Source organism: Vanellus vanellus, assembly GCF_965231255.1.
Source record: "Vanellus vanellus genome assembly, chromosome: 1".
Classification (NCBI taxonomy): Eukaryota; Metazoa; Chordata; class Aves; order Charadriiformes; family Charadriidae; genus Vanellus; species Vanellus vanellus.
Window position 1 is genome coordinate 121,183,175 of NC_138905.1, and position 14,683 is coordinate 121,197,857.

The window sequence follows — 14,683 nt, forward strand, 5'->3', positions numbered from 1 at the left end:
TGTATTTCTACTACAGTCCTTGAGGATATTTTTTTAACTGTTACAATATTTTTTAAGTGTCAATGAAATCATCAATTCTTGCAAAGAAAACTATTCTATTAATTTTAAAACTTGCTGGATAAAAATTTTGCAATCCATGCTGATCTTTTATATGAGCCCTTCTATTCACGTAAATAGAACTATTTGTAAATAAGAGATAACAGCCTTTAATTTATAGCTATTTCTCAGAGCACTTCAGCATTAACTGAGCTTTGAGGCAGCCTATGAAATTTTAGCAGTGAGTCGTATAATGTCCCATTTCACACCAGACTAAAAGTGCAGAGAGGTTGGTAAACTGAGAAAATAAGAGGCAATTGAGGTACTGTTCATGAAGACTTTGGTGTGCTGAAGATATCCACAGTGGTTACAATTTATATGAGAGCATATCCATCACTTAGTGTTGTAAGACTTCAATATATGGAGACAAATGAGGTGTTTTTGTTTTTTTTTTTTGGAGCAGTGTACAAAACGAACTTGAAAAACATATTCATTTTAGTTTAGAGATATGTTTTGACATTTGATCAGCAAGCCCACAGGCTCTAAGGAGCTTCAAAAGTAAAACAGAAAGGAATACTAAAAGAGAAAGGGGGGGGAGGGGAAGATGTTGAAGGTCAGGGAATTGAACACTTCTATCGCGAGCTTCTGCATTAAATTTCCTCTGTTACCTAAAAGAAGATAGAATCATCATCTGGTATTTAGCGGACACATTGGGTAACAGACTGAAATAGAATGGATAGGTATTAACACGTTCATAGTACAGCAAACACAGAAGATACAGCTTAGAAAAACACAGTGGCTCGTTGAATACATTTTTCATGCCAGCTTTGTTGGGGCGTTTTAGCAGTAGGACAAACTAGGGAATCACAGTGTAGTTTCTTTCTGAGCCAGCTGAGTTTAAAATACTCTTAACACGAATCTCTGACATGTTTTACTAAGCCTTTTGCTAAATGACCTGCCCCGCAAACAATATGTGTGACAAGGAGAATGCATTCTCATGTATGAACTGAGGACTCCTCCTTGCCTATTGTTTCCACGGTTGTTCTGGGACCACCACAGGCATCACATCCCCCAGAACAGAGAGGCGACTCACTCTGCCACGTGCTAAGTACAAGGCAGGTAGGGAAGTACTTGTCTTCTCCCTGACTAAACTTGCCTGGAACGTAAGGCATTTCCACATTGCAGTGGGCAGCACATCCACATCCACAGCTGGGATCTCCCAGAGGAGAGCAGTGGTCTTTGCACAGCATCTCTGCCAGGCTGCAGCTGAAGGACGCAATAGAGCACTCTGCTTCAGCCCACTCATATTTAATAAAAGAGTCTCAGGGTCTTTGCACAAAAAAAGAGTCTTCTACAACTGCCCGCTGTTCTGTAAAAGCAAATGCAAACGTTTAGCTTGCACTTTGGCCTTTGCATTCTCTGTGCATTTGCCTAATTCACACGAAAAATCAGGAAACTTTTGTGGTGTTTTGTATAGGTTCTTCTTTATTTGCAAAGCTAGACTTTTTTGGAAGTTTGGGCCTCTGTTCTCCTTTGCTTGGGCACATGCTCGTTTATTGACACAAGTCTGGTGATTTTAAATGGTCTCTGAAGTACTGGAGATTACAGTTTATACTCATTGTCATGAAAATTCAGAGTATAATCACTTTGTTTTTCTTTTCTCCTCGTGTCCTTTGTACACTAAACTGATAGTTTCAAAAAAGTCTAAAACTTTGTCCTCCTTACGATACTTCATGACTCAAAGTACTGCCTAGACAGAATTTGTTTTCCCACCTTTCACTTTGGTTTTTTTTCCAGCACTCACCGGCACTGATTATTATTGCTTCAGTTGCTTATGAAGTAGTTAGTAAATTATTTTGGAGCAGATTGCATTGGTCCTGCTTCTGCTCAGCATCTAGTTTTAGTGTCATTATCAAACTTAGAAGTTTCATTTTTCACATCATCCCAATCCTATTTGCTTTATCTCATCTAAGATTTTAAAAGAGTTAATTCTGAGGATTTATCAAGCTTCCTTTTTAACAACTGTAGTTGCCAACTTTCATGATCTTCCTGAACCTTAGGTTCCTTTGAACCTAAATTCTAATCAGCTGAAAGCCTGTTAGTTTTCATTTCAGCAAAAAAAATGTGAATTTCAAGGTTTAAAAAGCAGATAACAAAGCGAACAACATAACATATATTATTCCCTGAAATTCCATGATTTTTAAGCTGATGTCATCATCTCATGAATTTTGAATATTTTTTACTGACAAAAATTATAAAATTCCTTACTGTCACCTTCATTTCAATATTGTGTCCCACTTCTCTCTATCTCCACCTTGAAACTTTCACAAAGAACTTTTTGCAGCATTTTTCCTTGTCTGCATATTGAATCTTCTGAATTTCTCGGAGTCCTTCTCTTTTCACTAAGGAACGGAACAGAAGAGCATCCAGAAAAAAAAGGAAAACAATGCCTCGTGGATCACAGACACCCCACTTAACGCTGACCGTTCTCAAGCAACCTACCGGCCCTCTGAATTGACCCTCTCCTGTGTCAGAAAAGCCTTCAAGCCCCCTAAACTGCCATATTTGGAGACAAAATTGCTACTAAGATATATAAACGTGCCTTATCTTTATCTGTGATATTACAAACATTGGATATTTTCAGATTTTGGAAAATGAGACAAAGCTTTTTGTCAGTTACTATACAGAAAGCATATTTCTCCAAGAGGTTAGACTGCCAGCTTTATTTCTTTACAGCTTCAGGAGTAAGACTTAGTATCAGACATCTGATGGCACGAATCCATCCGAATCCCATCTCACAGAATAGAAACATGTCCAGAAATGCGTTTGACTCATTATTTTTAGTAAGTAAAAAATGCACCCGAAAATTCCAAGTTACTGAGTGTTCACCTGCCTCACACCCATAGACAAGGTACTCGTTTTGTGTGAGATCGAGCTCTGCACATAAGACTAGGTCAAGACCTATGTGGTACGAACACCACATGAAGTCCCTTAAGAAGTGGGTAAGCAAAGTCCAGGCAACATCTGTGTTTCTTCTGCAGGGGTGCTGCCCTGTGCTGAGTTCAGCCCTGTTACATGAATTATTCAACGTTTTTAAGTCATGCCTCAGAAATAGAAAGTACTTAAAAACAATGCACTTTGGGTCTGCCTCCTGGCTTGTAAGCCTTTAGGGCAGATTCTTTAATACTAGAGAGTCTTTTGTCAATGAAAACTGAAGACTTCAAGTGTTCATATAATTTAAGAAACCGTCTTTTAAGAAAACCGTTAAGTATCACAAGGGTCCTGATAAAAATTATGAGAGTTGGCAAGAACTGCATCCTCTAAGAAGCAGCTGAGAGTGACAGAGGTTGAGGCCAAACAAAACCTCTATGAGAGAGGAAAATACCACTAGGAAGGCCCAGGCTCAGGAAAGAAACATACTTGGAATTAAATTTGGTCTGTCTTGGGTTCTAAAAGGTTAGATTAAGTATGCGATGAAGATGTGGGGGAAAAAAAGTGAACCTGAAGACAGCTAAGATTTAACATTCATGCTAATTGGAAAGTATCTGGGCACCATTACAGAGAAAGAATTCACGCAGAATGAGTTAAAAGTCAATAATTTACACATACATTTTATAGACTGTGCTATACTTTGAAATTTAACACCTATTCAAATGCAATTTTTTAAAAGGTGTAGTTGTCAAATCTGCAACACACTTGCCCACCAAGCAGCTTTGCAATTTGTTGTTCATTGCTATCCCATTTTGAATGCTTGGAGCTAAAGCTTCCCATCCTAAGTGAGAAAACAAAATGCAAAAGCATTGCATGATTAGCAATAGTTAGCGGCAATATGTGTCCAAAAGCATGTTATTTATGCACATGTGAATAAAAACCTGTTCAAGCTGGTCCATTTAAGACTTTCTACTAAACTTGCCTCCTTTGGCGTAAAGCACCAATGGTTTAGTTAGGATTGTAAAGATTTACTGTGCACTTTTCCTATCTTATTAGAACCAGTAATGGAATCCACTTACTTGAACTTCTTTGGCTCTGAATGCCTACTGCTGAAGAGTATGACATCCAGAGGTTAAATTCCTGTCTACCTTTAATTTCATCTTTGTAACTGTAGCGAGTTTCCTTAAAACCTGTGGATTCTAAATCAAAGGAAAATTTATTTTTAATCTTAGCAGAATGTAAAAGAAAAAGAAAACAAAAAAGAAAATTAAGAAATTGTCCATAGCTTGAAGTTTTCTAAAAAAGAACTGTTTTCAGATAATTTTTTAGTTTTGTTAAATGTTTATAAAACATATATCAAAAATAAATGTTTTCGGTAAAGACCTTCTTTTCAGGACAATAACTGTTTCTTGACCAATATTACTATCAATATTTACAAATTTATTCTTCTCACTATGTACAAGCCCTATGCATGGGAACAAGGACAACTTTTTTGCTTAGTATCTATCAAACAAGAATGATGATTTGTCTCTCTGTATCCTTTTCATATATTTTTGCTCCAAATCAGAGCATGATTTTCTGATGTCTTCCTGGACATAAATGTCCTCACTACTTAACCTGTCTAATGCTCTGCATGTGAAGACACCTCTGTCCTTACAGGTGTATAAAATGTGCTGGATTTGTCTTCAATAAAAAGAAAGTGAGGGCTGTCACCTCGCCATTGCAGAGCCCAGCATGATGAGGCATGTTTGCATACTCAATCTGAAACATCAGTGGAACAGCTCGAACGCTTTCAGTCCAGCATGTGTCTGTCCGGTTTGATGGATCACATCTACAGCGACCATTCAATGAATACTGTGGCGACCCTCCACAGAGCTTGCTTTTTTGGCTGAGGCAACCTAGCCTGATTCAAAGTTCACTGAAGTCAATGGAGAGACTCAGCACCATCGACAGGATTGCGCTGATGTGAAGCCAGGACAGGAAACTGAGGAAACACAAGAGCTACCCTGTTTGTTGCCTTGAATATTTGTTTAGTGTGTTGGAATTTACTGACTAAAGCTGCGTGGAAGAAACTTGGCAGCCAGAGACTTTTCCAAGTTGTGTTATTTTGGTTGTATCAGAACTCCTGAAATAAACCCAAAACTCCAGCGAGACTTTTGTGTTCATGCCATAGCCTCCTTCAACTCACTCTATTCAACTGTTGAGGATTACCCTGGACAGGCAGATCTGCTGCAGTCTTGGCTAGCAAGGTAATAGTATGCTAAGAACATGATGTTCTCCTATCACTTTACATCCATCTTATACCTCTGTAGCCCATTGGATACAGTGGATCCAGTTCTGATTTACTGCAGCTTTAGAGAAAGAGGAAAAGTCAAGTGGCCACATCCATCAGTTAATTGACCGGACAGAAGTGGGTCCCGGGTTCCACATCTCACAAGTGGCTATTTTGTTGACTAAAATGTTCAACAAAAATACACCTTTGGAACTAAAAAAATACATTTAGACAAGAACTGCCATGAAAAAGGAGCCTATGGATGATTCAGCTGGAGTTTGTATTCATTAAGAGGGTTAATACAAATGTTCCTGATTGTTTCTGTTGTTTATGAATCTCGACCTTCAGAACAGCACTGAAATGTGCTGTCTCCTAAAGATGTTCCCTACCGATATGACACACACTTTGCATTGTTTCACTGCACACAAGCATTAATATCCCAGAGGTAACCCACCCTTCTTTTAACGGCTGGTGACAGGTCCAATGGCTGAGCAAAAATCAGTTGAAGGAAAGGGAAGTCTTGTCGGAAACGAGATTAATCTTGTAACGAGTGTTCAGCCCTGATAACCCATCTGTGCAGAGAACTGCTTTAACTGGAGAGCAATTAACCTTCACCTGACAAGCTCTGTCCAACTGTTATAAACAACATTAAAGGCACAGGATCCCCCTCTTTTTTCCCCCTTTAGGTAGACTAAACAATCAGATTCTGAATTCCATGAAAACGGTACATGTAATGGTGCCTTGATGACAAATCGCAGGAAAATTTTTTAAAAGGTAATGGCTGTATGGAAATAATGTGAAAAATGTCTCTGGCCACCACTTTAGTGAGTTGATCTGATTAGTAAAAAGCAACAATTTTGAGCACTTCCAAGGGAATACCTTACGTATGAGGGAAGCTGATGTGAATACGCCAAAGACTAACAATAATAAAAATGTATGCAAGTAGATAAGAGTTGGCTAACCATGTCCCAGGAACACTGCTTTCAGAACAGAGCGTGTATTTCCCCAACACCTCTGTGAAACCAAAGCCCAGGGCAACTTCCTAGAGCTTCTTCACCCATGGCCTTGTGGAAATTACTTGGCAAAACTAACTTCAACTTACAGAACCCATCTGCAGTAACTGGGCTTTTGGGTCAGGTCTCCACAAGACTGGCTCTCCTGTCCAACAGCCAGTGCTCCAAGCGATGCATTTGTCATGGTCTCTGGAGGGGTCTGTAAATCCAGCCTCAGATTCCCAGCCTGTTTAGACCACAACATGAACTTAAACAACTGCCTTTCCCACAGTAGTCTGAGGAGATAACTGAACATGCATCTGTTCTTCAAAGATGAAAAGGCGCGATACATATGAAGCCACAATAGCAAAGGACTACTCAACATTATGGGGAAAGGCCAAGATACCGATCTCAGTCACAGTGGCAGAAACCTGGAGTGACTCCAGGGGAATCATTGGCAAAACATTGCACAAAATTTGGGCTGAGCTCCTGAATAATTTGGGTGAAAGCCTGGCCCCAGTCAAGCCATTGGCCAAATACTTTAGACTTCATTTTGGCCAATTTCACTTCAGGTTTTGTAAATCCTCATTCATTCTATTTATCTGCCTGAAAGTAATTACCCTGAAGTTATGATTAGCAATGGAGGTTTTCTGTCTTTGTTTACTTTTCTTTTGCTCTAGGTTTCTTTTTTTCTTAGCAGAAGTTCAAACATGCAGGTTAGTCATGGTTTTATTTCTCCATACAGTGAGGCAAATTATTGTTTCAGTCATTTCAGTTGAATATATATGTCACTGTGGATTGCAAGAGATGGCCGTGACTCTTTAATATATGCAGAACATGCTCTGAACTATTTGTTGGAGAAGTCTACCTCAAGGGCTAGTTAAACGTATATTTTATTTGGTGACGCATACAAATAAGGAAAGGATGCAGGCAAGAAGGAGTTGGAGGGAGGTTGCTTCTCTTCATGTAATGGAATGACAATGTATTTTGAAGCATCCTGATTTGCAGTATTGTAAAATGAAGGGTCACTTTTCCTGCCATTGCGGAGAAGAGCCCTGATATTTTATAGTCCAACATAACAGCACTGGTCTTAAATTTTTACACAAACTGATGTGTTGTACTGTGGCTTAAATGTTTAAATAGTAACAGGTAGGACATTACCTTTCTTAGGGCTTAGATCTTTTCAGTGAATTAGATATTAACAGATAGGAAGTTCCTATTGAAAGCATTTCCTGTATTGGTAGTCCCTGATTTTGGCGACTTATCTGGGTAGGAAATGAACACAGGAAGTATCTGTCTACAGACTCTTTATCATCAAGGTAATTGCTGTGGCAGCATTTTACTGTTTACCAAGGTAATAAACATACCATCTAAAAAAAGATGTTTTTCAACTCTAAAGAATGAGGTTTAAAAAAAATCTTACAGGCTAGCATTGTAGTTATGCAAAATCTTCCATGTAGAATTAATATGCTGCTACTTGTTTCCCTCAGCACAACTGTAATTGTGGGATTTGTCAAACGAAACATTTCCAGTCTCCTGTGGCTTTTTTCCCAGTTATAGCACTGTTTCTCTGTACCTCGCTCTCTCATCTCTCTTAAGTCAGGTAGGTCATTTTAAAAAGTTCTGCCACTTCCCATAAATAGCTATTCACCACCCCTTCCTGCAGGTATTTGCATACACCCAGTCTTTGTCATTTCTTGTTGTATTTCCTTCCCATCTAGCAGGCACTGCTTAACCTGGCAACCCATACATTTAACTTAGCGAGTCAGATCTTTTCCTAGAGTGAAAAGGTTACGCCAGCCTAGTGACACCGTTTTCCACCCATCAGTTGAGATATACACTCCACATAAACATACTCTGCAGGTGAAGGGAGAAATCATATCATATGCATTCCTTCCACCCATTAATTTCCAAAATCCACCATTACGAAAGACTGCTTGCCTGGTCCACCGTATGTGGATGATTGCTTGGTGTGTCCTTCAGCCTAGTCTTAAAAAATTGCTATTACTCATGATCCTTTTTTACCTTTTAATATTCAATGACATTTTTATGGCGATAATTGTCATTTTATTCATTTTACTTTTAAACAAATTAGATTTATTACATGATAATTACCAGAAGTGGTAATCACTGGTTTGTACACAGTAGTTATTAAAACCCATTACTAATATTACTTGTTTATTACACACTAATATCCTTTTCCGGAAAGCAATGTCTCATCTTTCTAATAGGATGACTACATGCAACCCGGTGCCTAAAGATGCATGCCAAGGAGAGAGAGAACTTCCTTGTGATACAGGTTTGCAACCTGAGTCTCACCAGATTTCGAAAAACAACTTCTCCCTCTGTTCACTGTGATGAGTTGTTTACAGGATTATACAGTCTTTCCTTTAAGGGGGGCAGTGGGAGGGAATAAATTGAAGGACACAGCACTATCCAACTGCAGGCAAGCTTGGTTACAACATTTAAGGTAACCCTTTCAACCATAAAGACACATTCATCCTTTAAGGAAAAGATTGATACCTTTTTCATACAAGTGCTTCAAAGTTGCTCTATCAAAGTTGGTGTTTTGAACACAGTCAATATTTCTTCTATAATACACAAATATGAACTAAGGACAGCAGGATGACTAGCAGAACTCAGGTCATTTTGTCAGATCTTTGGCTTTTCATTACCGACAATGTGAAAGGCTGCTAGTATTTCTCTTCTGTATAATTATCTACCAAAAGAAATTAATTTTTAAATAGTTAATGATTAATCTAATAGAAACCACATTGCAGTCAATGAAAAGATTTTTGTTAATTTGACATGGTTTGGTACTGCATGTGATATTTTCTACTGTATCATTTTTTACTTTGTTAAAATTGGTAATACAGGTGATACAAACCCAATTTTTCTTTTTCTTTTCTCCACTTACTTTGCTGATTTTCAAAATAATTCTGTTGCCTTGATTTAGAAACTTGCTTTACAAAGCCTACTTCTTTTTGAGTGAACACCATTTAATATTTTTACTGGATTATAAACTGTCACTTGGAAAATTAATATCTTCATTTGGCGCTCACATTTCTCAAAACTACTCCTGTATTTATCTTTCAGCAAGTCATTCTCCAAGAGCACTTGATTCCTTGAACATTATTTCTGAAAGGCTTTTTGTAACTCAGAACTTGCTGAAGAACATTTTATTATAATATAGTTCTTGTTAAGAAACAAACAAACAAACAAATGAACTCATACAGTCAAACATACGCATTTTCCAGCTGTTGTTCCTTGTCTGGGAACTTAATTCTGGAAAGAAAAATCCTTATATTTGACTTAGTTTTGGCATATGTAGCCACAAACCAGATTGAGTTAAATGACCGCTGATTAAAAGCAAAAGAAAACAATACAAAAATCCCCCAAATATCTTCTTCTGTTCTTATATGACTATTTCTTCCTGGAAATTGTGCATTTGTTTTTGAGTTAGAAATACTGTTTTACCTGGAAATAATTATAGGTCTGATTCAACTGCCTTTATTGGAACAAAATCTTCATGAAATTGGTGGAAACTTTGAATTAAGGAGTGCAAGATCAGGCTAAGTGGTTTAAGGCGCTCTTGCTGTTCTTGCTTCCGATTCACCAGAGCACTCAGGTGTGTGCTTCGCTTCAAGAAGGTTGTGTCATACCAACAGAGCCAATGGAAGTATTTACAGGCTTAGAGTTAAACATACCATTGGATCATTTGCTAACCGAGATGACAACGAAAAAAGAATAATCTTTATAATTTTTAATGCAAAGAACAGAAATACAAATTACTGTATTAGTTCTGTCGGATTCAGTGCAGATGCAGGCCTCTAAACAAAGACTTAAACATTTCCATATGCCAAGAACAGATTTTAACTGTCTCCAGCTTTTCTTGGATTTAGAAATATTTGAGTAGTTAGAGTTTCTAAAAGAAAGCGAGAGAAAAGTAATACCATACAGAAAAGGACAGACTAAGATTCCTCACCAAAAAAAAAAAAAAACCTTGCTACTATATACTGCTTTAATCAGTATATCCATGCTCTTTCAAGCCTTAGAAACCACAGATTCTCCTGTCCTTTATCAAATACACAGACTTTTTCTCTCAGAAATCATAGCTTCCATGTGAACAGCACATTAGAAGTCAACAATAAGAAGCAGACATGCATATTTAGAAGTAAATTAGAGTAAAAGAAATATCTACAAGTGTAATCAATAAATCATTATAAAGTCAAGATAACTTACTGAAGAGCTTTTCTAAGAATAAGTACAATTGCATTGGCAGGCAGGGAGAGAAATATAACAAGGCTTGCTACATCACAAGGAAGTAAAATTCCAGTTGTAATTTTCTAATTAATGTTCTTTCCTCCACTATATGATAATGGAAAACAACCCAAAATGACCTTCAGGATGAGTATTTTTACTTCATCCCAAGGTAACAAATAGTTTTTGCTCCATTCTATTAAAAAACAAACAAACAAACAAACAAACACCAAAAAAGACAGATGCCTAATTTGATCTTTTCTCAAATTGTATTTACAGTAACTAGTGGGACACCTATAATTAGCAGTGCTGTATTGATTTGATAGTCTTCAGCTTCAGTGCTCTGCACTGTTGTGCTACTGCACATATCTTTCAGGTACTACTTGCGCCAGAAGGAAACACGTAACCTTATTGCTGAAATCCTGACTGGTGAAAAAAAAAATTGAAAAAAAAAAACATTTAAACCTTCAAATGGCAAACCCCATAATAGTGAGGTTAGCCGTGTGCGCACCAGGTATAGAGAAGCGAATGCATTAGAAGTTTCAGCCCCCCGCCAGCATACCAAAACCAAAATCCTGGCTGTAGAGGTGCACACCTTCTCCCACCACTTTTCTCTCCCCAGTTTCCTACGCCGCCCTCCACGGGAGCCAGCCCCACTCCCGGTCAGAGGGAGAGGCCCCCAGCCTGAGTGAGGGCGGCCACTCTTACAGCATAAAGGTCAGAATTAAAGTAAGCCATCCATGCTGTAGCCTAGGATGAAGGCACTGCTAAGTCCTCCTCTCAGGAGAAACCGTCCACCACAGCACTTTCCCCATCACAGGGGAGAAGGGGAAGGTGGCAGCTGGAGGAGGGCAGGGGACAAGAAGAGACTTATCTCCCAGTAAAGCCATGCTCATGATGTCAACCCCAGTGCCAGAAAACGTACACAAATGCTTGCCTTCGTAGATACCAATTAGCCCCAGTTAAGCCAGCCTGTTTTCTCATGAGCCCCGAGTGTCCCATGGGTCTGCCTGCAGGTTTCTGATACGAAAAGGATGAATCCAACAGTCTTACTGGAGGGCCACCTTTGCAGTTGTATATGTTTAGAGCAATTTCTGTCCAGTTATGAACAAAAAAATAGCCATTCGCAACCCAATTTTGACATTAAATGACTCCACAGCTTCCCTAAAGAAGAGAGTGAAATCCTGGCGCAGAGTTCCCAGATAAAGCTTTCCACCTTCCTTGGCCACAGCCTCTTGTCACTTATGCTGAGACAGCTGGGCTACCCGCTGCCAGCAGACAACATAGGTCATTATATTGAAATTGTAAAAAAAAATTGCAAAGCATAACTGTTTAGCAAAAGCACAAACACCCATTTGGTGTTCAAATGGAATTTCTTTATTTCGGAAACCTCTCAGTTAAATGACTTCTTTATGTACTCAGTATAGAAGAGGTATTGAATCTCTTTGGAGTAGCTTACCTTCATGTCACAGTACGTTTCCTGCATCTAGATTACAAAGCACCTGTCATTTCTTTTCGGACATTTTACATTTTGCACTTGCATAAATAAAACCCTTGCTTCAACATATAAGGCCTTCCCAGCACCCCAGGCAGCAAAATCCTCAACAGTTTGGGATGCCTATCTCCCCCTGCAAGTTTCACGCTCCCGGAGAAGGAGGCAAAAATGTAGGTTTTTCCACTCAGGAGGCTTTGCTGTCTGCATTGCGTTAACGGGCTGCGTAATACACAGCTGCACACAGCCTCTGCTCACCTCTGTAAGTGTAAGATGGAGCTCAAATAATAATGATGAGATATTGTTTACAATCATTTACCCTATTACAATTCAGCCAACACAAAATGTCAAAAAATAAATAATAAGAGCTCCTCAAAATGCATACAACATCTGATCTCATTGTAACATCATTTTTGAAAAACATTTTCCCATCAACATCAATAGTGCATTCTGATTAATAGACGCAAAACCCAGCATTACTATCTCAGCGCATAGCCCTGCTTTTAGCAACACGAAACTTGACTCCCTGAACCTCAAGATTCTTACAGACCGCCTGTCATGTCCTGTGTGCTCTGAAGTGCGCGGCAAAACCAAAGGGAATTCAGCTGTTTCAGGAGCTACTTAGCATATAATAGATACTGGCTAGCACTGCAGAGGAGATTCGGATCTTTGTCTCCATAGACAGCCCCTTGAAAGCATCAGTGATTGCAAAAAGAGAAGGTTTGTTAGGTTTTTTAATCACATTGTCTTCAGGCTAGACTTTCAGATTTCAAAAACTATAATGAAAAGCATCAAATGATCTTTAAAATGTAGACATCTAAGCAGAAGTTAGTGAGAAATCAATCTGCAGCTCCACTTAGCTAATGGCCAGGCACCGCTGCTATTCCGTATCTCTTACTAAATCTCTGGCATAATTAGAAAAGTACAGAAATACACAACACCACGAAGAAAACAAATACCTTGATCCCAAATCTGATAACACAACGCTGCAGTCCCCACTGTACATGCTGGTTTGCTCTTTACGTAAAATTAGTTTCACTATCACAAAGCATTTAGCTACAGTTATACTTCTGCAATTAATCACGGCTATTGCTATATCTGTAACTGTTATCTATTGCAACATACAGAGAAGCAAAAACTAGATAGATAGTCATATAGATTTATTCAACTTTCTAAGTGGCACGACCTGAAAAACTCATCAAAGCATTCTTAAAAAAGAAACAAACCATGCATCGAGATCAATTTATAAGCCAATAAGAGGATTTTATTGTCCAAAAAATTAAAATAAAAAGAACACACCCATGAGATCTTGCCACCACCATTAAAATAACATTCCGAAAGGTCCTGAGTATCAGGATAGCGTTTCTAGAAAAGCACATAATTAACACCTGCATGAGAGAGAAAGAAGAGCTGGTGCCTCTCATTCCCGCTTGCTAATATTTGTGCCCCATCAATAAGAGAAACATTTAAAAGTATCCAAAAGGTTAGTGCTCTTAGGAACCCTTTTTTTCCTTCCAGTGCACACCCTCTCCCCTCATGGCAGTCCGCAAACACATCCAAGTTGTCAGAATGATACCTACAAGAAATTTCAGAAGCTCTCATAAAAGGGCTTCGCATATGCAATCCACAGCACTGAACAGTGAATTTAAAAAACCCAATTTTTTTTCCGAGTTTGAAGTTTTTAAGCCTTGCGGATGGTTGGAGTAGGAAAAAGGAAATTTACTAGGCAGTACAAAGGAAATCTTGTTGTCCTCTATTGTGGCAGTGGGGGTGTTGCCCAATTCTAACTTATCTAGGTTGATAAAGGAAACCAAAGAACACGCCACTGAAAAAAATTCCAACAAAAAAGGTACCCCTTTCTTACCTTAATAGTGCTTGCCATAATGTGATCAAGATTATTGATCGCTAATAATTGCTAATAATAATTATTGCTTCGCTCTGACCAGAAAGAAGTTTTGATGAGGTTGTTTAGAGCGGATGAGATTGTGCTAACTCTGGGAAATGAAGTCAGCCAATGGCAGGAAGAGGTTTCTATTGGTCCTGGCCACTGCTGCTCGAAGAAACAGGATATTTGGGAGTGAAGAGATAAGAGTCCTAAAACAATGTTGTTTTTCTTGATGATATATGACTAAATTTTTTTAATTTTTTTTTTTTTTTAACAAAAAAGTCAATTGCCTGTGACTGCCTGGGCAGGTGTGATCTGATGTGCAGTAAGTGTGACATGCCACTTTGAGGCAGGATGCAGATGTCAGATGAAATGGGCCAAATTCGGCACTAGTTTCATGCAGTCTACTCACTGGGGAATTGCTGATTCAGGGCCAAAGCCAGACTTGGTATAAGCGGGTGTAACTCCGAATATGTTAATGAAGTCTAGCCCTGCTTACACCACATCTATATTTGTCCATTAACCTCATTCCTGGATTCTTGAGCTATTGACACTTTCTAGCCCATCTGATTTAGCACTTTTTTTTTTTCTTAGAGAAGAAGCAAGTAGAATGGAGACAATAATTTCATTTTAATGCCTCTTTCTTACTGAGGGAAGGAAGTCACAAAAAGACATACATTTCAAAAGCAAGTGTCTGAATGCCATAAGCAGTCTTAAATTTTCCAGTCTCTTCCTTTACTTCACAGCTCTATCCATGCATGAAAATGAGATGGTTTCACTGGTGATTCCCTTTCCAGTTGGATTACGATAGTAAT

The 14,683-nt window shown here is 38.6% G+C and overlaps 1 protein-coding gene across 1 annotated transcript in view; it reads right to left on the bottom strand.

The window, feature by feature from the left end:
• The window catches only part of ERG (ETS transcription factor ERG), a 62,855-nt gene extending 48,687 nt beyond the window's left edge, over positions 1–14,168 (bottom strand). Inside the window, exon 1 of the mRNA XM_082498685.1 lies at positions 13,848–14,168. Coding sequence (XP_082354811.1) covers positions 13,848–13,865 — 18 coding nt within the window. The 5' untranslated portion in view covers positions 13,866–14,168. The remainder of the gene's footprint in view (positions 1–13,847) is intronic.
• Positions 14,169–14,683: the final 515 nt, after the last annotated feature.